This window comes from Cyprinodon variegatus, unplaced genomic scaffold (genome assembly GCF_000732505.1).
Source record: "Cyprinodon variegatus isolate N-32 unplaced genomic scaffold, C_variegatus-1.0 Scaffold1263, whole genome shotgun sequence".
In the NCBI taxonomy this organism is placed as follows: Eukaryota; Metazoa; Chordata; class Actinopteri; order Cyprinodontiformes; family Cyprinodontidae; genus Cyprinodon; species Cyprinodon variegatus.
The window spans coordinates 39,657-46,300 of record NW_015151716.1 but is presented as its reverse complement, the minus strand read 5'-3'; the positions used below and the strand labels follow the sequence as shown (position 1 = coordinate 46,300).

At 37.2% G+C, this 6,644-nt stretch overlaps 1 protein-coding gene across 1 annotated transcript in view; it reads right to left on the bottom strand.

Moving 5' to 3' along the window:
* Positions 1-213: 213 nt before the first annotated feature.
* The window catches only part of LOC107102495, a gene marked incomplete at its 5' end in the record, with an annotated part of 45,587 nt that continues 39,156 nt past the window's right edge, over positions 214-6,644 (bottom strand). The window contains 3 exons of the mRNA XM_015401824.1: positions 214-291; positions 879-907; positions 984-1,085. Coding sequence (XP_015257310.1) covers positions 214-291; positions 879-907; positions 984-1,085 — 209 coding nt within the window. The remainder of the gene's footprint in view (positions 292-878; positions 908-983; positions 1,086-6,644) is intronic.

The window sequence follows — 6,644 nt, the reverse complement described above, 5'->3', positions numbered from 1 at the left end:
TTGGATCGGTCTGTCTGCCTCCTGAGGGATTTAAGTCTGAGAGCAAACCCTGATTTTTTTTTTATTTATTTCATTGATAATAATCAGAACCAATAGAAGAAATTAAGTTAATTTATCCAGAAATACAAGCAAATAAAAAGATGAAAAATCACATGTTTATTGAGGCGGAATCAAATAAAGCATTTAGTGTAAAGTGAATTGATGTGATGAAGGTCAGCTGATAGTGGCAGAAGCAGAATATTCTCCATCATTTTGATAGTGCACTGTGTCGTCACCAACAGCATCATGAACCTGTGAGATAAAACTTTCACTTTTATAATAGTTATAGAAACAATCCTCTTGAATAGCTGGTCTATTTATTACTTTACAGAAAATGGACCAAACTGAGTGAAACTGTTTCACTAAAGGTATAGTGAAGGATTTTGGCGAATTTTTGAAAAGACTCTCCACTCCTCTCAACTTTGACAAAAAACACACATGCACAACTCTGTACCCGTTCGGGAGAGGGAACCCCTGTTAAACAGGAGCAAGAGCGTTCATGAGCCCATTTCTCCTGGTGCACGCTCTGTTTAAAAGTTGCTGTTTGCATCGCTCATACAAGCTTACTTTCCAAAAGAAGATTAGCAATTTTCCCACTATGTCAGACTCACCACCTGTAAGTGAAAATGAGGACGAGCACATAGGGCGGCCTTAAGTAAACATATCGCCAGAATGATTGACATTTAGGAAGACCAGTTATTTTAATGATCCACCCGGAAAAAGAACATCCTCCACTATAACTTTACCGTTACTAGCTGAAGTTTTAAAACTTGAGGAAACTGGTTTGTTATTTAAATGATTTACTAAGATATTATTAAATGTTTTATTGTTTCACTTACATCAATGTCTTTCTGAGGCTTTTTTCTTCCTGTGAAGGAAAGAAAAATAAAATGATTAACATTAAAATTCTGTAGATTTGCTCATTTCTGGTCCAGTTTGCTCACCTCTGGTTCTGATGATATCAGCAGTGATTCCAACCATCAGGATCAGTGCTGTGATCCTCAGAGTCAACATGATGAAGCTCAGAGGAGACCAGTCTGGGAAACCTGTGGATGAGATGGAGCAGAGAAGCTGCTGTGCTTGGATTATTTTAGATCTGATTTCAGATTTATGATGGCGGATTTTCTATTAGAATGAATCACATCTTCTCTCCAACAAGTTCACAAAAGTTTCTGACCTTTTATCTTCACACATTAAATGGACAGTAAACTGAGATTTTTTTTCTCTAAGGAAGAAGCGACTGAAGATCATTCAGCAGTCAGTGTCCTACTGGTTGGACCTGAAATGTTCTGAGGAGAAGAAATTTCACTGTTATTTGAACGTCTCATCATAATCTCCAGGATCACTGCTGCCTGGGACATAAGAAGCTGCAGCAGGACTCACACTACCTCTCAGAGCCTATAGGAGGCACTGTTCTGGTGTTGATGATTAAAATTAACATCGTTAGATGGAGGAACAACCTCAACTGTGTTGTTGTGAATAACTGTTATATGGGGGAATTCATATGTTCTGATACTTTATTGCGATGTTTATTTATATGTTTATTATATTAAGATGTTTATTATGAAAGAGTAATTAGATCAAATCATGATCAGACAGATAATTCTACACATACATGGAACAAATTCACCACAACTTCTGTACAAAATATAAGAGTTTATTAAAAAAAAATAATTTAGCTCAAAGTCAAACATATTTCAGTTAAAAACCTACTAAAACTAGTTAACTCCACTAAACTAGACTACTATGTAGAAAGAGGATGGGGAAACTTGGTTGAAAACCATATTACAGTTTAAGATAGATTTTATGTTTATAACAAAAGTTTATCTGAAAGAATTTGGGATGTGATCAAATTAGCTTTTCACTAATTTAGAGAAATTGGAATGTTTTAAGACCACTTCACAATTAAATACATGAGGTGAATACAACATTATTTGGCCAAGTTCTGTTTTATTAAATGATTTGCTTAATCAGGAACCAGTAACCTTTAGTTAAATGATTCTTTACCCTCTTTGAAATAGCTAGCAGCAAATAGACATCAGGATTCCACTAAATTACTCCTACTTGTTAATCGAAATATAATGAGCATATGAGAAAACACATGGACACTAATGTTGTATCAGTGTTTAAAGCATTAGTGATGTAAAGCTTGTCCAAGCTTCAACAGCAGCTCAAAACATATTACGGTAGCATGGCATAGCATGCAGTCCATCCTGTTAGCTTTGTCTTTACTCATCAGTAAACACATGAAATGTTTAAAATCATCAAAAGACATGTTGTTTGTTCTGTCCCTAATTGTGCAAGACCTGCAAAAATCTGTCAGTTCATTGCAAAGTTGAGTTCCATTTAGCAGCAGCTTAGCACGGCAGGCTCACAGCAAACGGGGATTTTCTTGTCCCATGTGGCTCACACCAAGGGATCTTCAGGAGACTTTTTCCTCTAGTCTGGCTCTGTAAGTTCTGAAACTCAAGAGAAATGTGTTGCAAAAAGTCTGTTTTGCAGCAGTTTGGTTCTGAAAACTAAACCCTCATGGCTTATCCTTGGTCATTCTGGAGATCTGTGCCTTTTGCATGGATCTCCATGGTGGCTGCCTCTTCTGATGTGGACCCCAGGCAGCTTCATGGGACAGAGATAATAAAATCCTGTGTGCTGGTGTCTTTACTGTTCTCAACACAGAGGTTGGTAGCACCTCCGGGAGGGGGCTGCCTTGTCAACCAAGTAGGCAGAAAAAGAGGGTAAGGTTTCACAGCTGCTCCATGAGCCAAAACTGCATCCTCTTCTCCGGGCATCATGTCGAGATAAAACATGGACACTGTTCCCAATGTCCAAAAGCATGATTATGTCACATGGCACAACAGTGTGAACTGAGGCTCAGTGACACAAGGAATTTATTCCATGTAATGCCTTCTGTCTATTAAATGTCTAAGATGAGTATATAATCAACTGACATACAAGGGGTATTAATGTGCATAGCAGCCATTGCCTGTAATGGGTCAGAAAGTAGGACCCAGAATTAAGGCAAGACAGAGAGTGGAATACTTAGAAAACGTTTATTTCAGACAATGACGCTGCAGTAAAGGCAGCTGCAGCAGAGAGAGTAAGACAGGTTAGTAACCACGATAATCTGACGTAGGATCATTTTGATCACGTGAGTCACTAACCTGGTTTGACAGTTCAGTCTCTGCCCAGAGAACGAGGATAATTCCAGAAGATCGGCTGAAAAGATGCAGTGGATTTTGCCAGAGAGTTCCAGATGCAGATGCCTAGAAGGCCGCAGAGCTGATAGGGGATTAGATCCAGGCTGACGAAGAAAGGCAGGATAATCCACAGCGTGAAGTCAAGAGGCAGAACCAGGCTCTTCCAATGGAAGAATCCAATAAGAGTCCAAAGAGAGGCCAGGCAAACTAATCAGACAGGGGCAGGCAGATTCAAAGGTCCAAATACAGAAACGGATCAGGATCAGGCAATCAGAACACTATAGAAACGCTAAAGAACTCTCAAAACCAAAGGCTCAAGAATAATCTGGCCTGATGGCTGGGACTGAGGAGTTTAAATAGAAGTAGGAGCAGGTGGATCAAATGAGTGGCGAGAAACAGAGCAAACCTAGACATTATGTCAATATGTCATTAAAGAGAGATGAGTAATGACATCATACCTTCCAGCTGGTAGTGAGCTTCTATCTTCACTGTATTTCCCTCAACAAACTGGCAGGTGTATCTTCTGCTGCTGGTGCTCTGAAGCTTCACAGTGAGATAAGAATCACAGCCAGTCTGTCTAAACTGGTACCCAAAACCTTCACCAGTCAGAACAGTTCCTAACTCATCCAACCAGAGGAGGCTGTTCTTTGGACAAAAAGAAATCCAGTTGAATTTCTCCAGGGAACACAATAATGTGACATCTCCATCGGTTGGATAAGCAGCTGGTGAAGATGGAGAGACTGAAAGAAAAATGAAAAAACTGTTCTCAGAGTCTGAAAGAAGGAGAAAAAAATTTATCTCAGGCTGTATAGTGCCTAAATTTCTTTCCTTACAATAAAAATGTGCTTCACCACTCTTGCAGGGCACAACGTTTCTGACTTGTTAGCCTTTCTCAATAACTGAGCCAAAACAGATACATAATAACTTCAGTTTAATAGGAAACTAAGGGTTTACAAAAAGAGGAAGGGGGGGGGGTTTTCACATCCATGAAATTTTAGAGAACTGTTGCTTCTCGTCCTGATCCATTAATTCTCCTCAAGCGCTGAGCATGCACACTCTAAAAAAGTGAAACTATGCGCCTGACACTAACTGAACACCAGATCTGAAAAGAGGTTATTTAAGTGATAAAACCTAAATTCAAAATATAACCAAATGCTTATTGAAATAAATAGTATATTCCTCATACCTAGTTCGAGCAGATAAATAAGATGATTTGCCAATAGAGATAGTGTCTGTACTCTTAAAATGAGATAGTATGTCCTTAAAATAAAACAATGCAATTGTTTTTTTCTTATTTCAAGTATATATTTTCTTGTTCCATTGGCAAATTGTCTCACCTCCCCAATTCAAGAAGAATGCATTTTAAGAAAAAATTTGTTATTTAGATTTCAATTTCTTGCATTGAATATTCTAACCAGATGTTATGTACAGAAAAAATATAATAACTAAATGGATTAAACACTGTGAAAAGGAGAATAAGAAACTCGCTGTGATTACATTTTATATGTTGTTTCTTGGTGATTGATGCTCTAATGTTGCAGATCTGAGCAGGTATTTATCAGCATGATGGAACAAAACAAGAAAACTTCCCAAATGAAAGTAAATGATGCAGTGGTTTGATCAAAGCATTTAACCACACAATACAAGAGAAACTAATTGAATCTAAACAGCCCCACAGCAGCTGAGCACAGCGTTCATTCTGATGAGGTCACTTCCTGATGTTTAGTTCCTCAAAGCTTGGCCCCGCCTTTAGATCAAACAGGAAGCAGCCGAAACCCAACAAAGAAAACTCAACAAAAACACAGTTGGAGGCAGAAATAAGATTTAAAAACCACATTGAGTTTGATTTGATCATTTTTAGGTATAAAAAGAACCATCCATGACATGAATGGACCTTTTCAATATCAGATCTTTGACTGTAAAGTCAAACTAAGTGTGTGGACTGATGTGTGGTTGAAGCATCACCCAGAGCTGAATAAATGATTGGTTCACACTCTGACAGAACAACATTTGAACTTCTGACTGCATCAGATATTCATCAGAACTGTTGATGCCAGAAACATCTGTCCAACACAAGTATTTCACAATGTTAATGAGAAGGAAAGAGTCTGACAGCATCAGATCATTCAGGTCTACATACTCACTGGTCAGAACGTTTAGAGACACAACGCCATCAAAGATGGATGATTCTGAACCAAGCTGACAGCGGTACACTCCAGCATCCTCAGCAGTGATGTTGTTGATGATCAGAGAGCAGTTACTGTCCACATTTATCCTGGCAGCTCGAGGTGAACTCTGAACAACTTTTCCATCCTTAATTATATAATTTTCGTTGTAAAACCAGTGAACAATGGAGCATGAGGAAGAATCTGAAGAACTGCTGCAAGGTAGAATGACATCATCTCCAGATCTATGATAGTGATGAAGAACTCCTCCTCTGGTTCCTGCAGCAGAGACATTCAAGTTTTACAGAATTCTTCCTTATCAAATACAATCAAGTAGCTGAAATTAGAAATATTTAGTTTTTTTCTCACATCCTGTTTGAATTGTTGTTTTACATATTTTTTTGTTTAGAACCATTTTTCTTAATTAAATTTTTCTCTCTTTTTCTGAGGATTATTTGATCAATTCGGTCAAAACCTGATTGACTTAAAGCCTACATGAAACATAGATTAACTTTTTTATATCCTAGATTGTAATTCTCATAACTCCTCAAATGTTTCAGTAAACCAAAGTCTTTAATTCATCTTAATTTGAAAGAAAACAGATCTTTACCTTCAAACTGAAGAACAATGACCAGAATCAGTTCCAGACCAAACATCTCCTTTCCTTATATCGGCTGCTGAACACTGAGAGACGTTTCTCTGCTGCAGATCTAAAAGTACTGATGTTATTTCCTCTTTGACGCTGAATTAAAGTAAGGATCTTATTTCCTCTTTAAACTTGAAACAAGTATAAAAGGAACTACAGACCAACAACCACCATGTATTTGGTAATATTGAAAACATCACATTATTTTCAAGGAACTGACAGAAAACCACAAAAGAAGTTGAACAGCAGTTGTTTAAAAAATCTAGTCAGACAAAAACAGTTAAACTACATTAAACTAATTCCTTTAGTAATGATAATAATAATAATCAAATTGTTTTTATTAGTTTTTCATATTAAAGCAACAAACACCCCATCCAGGGCATACAAAACAAAACAAAACAAAAAGACTCCATAATTACATCACAACGACATCACAAACAAAAAAGAAAACTATCAACAAGACAATTACTACACCCGCACATACAACCCATGTTCCAGACATCCATGGATTGAAAACCAAAAACATAAATATGAATAACAATCATAATGATAATAATTCTGCCAAAAATAAATAAATAAATAAATAAATAAATAAAT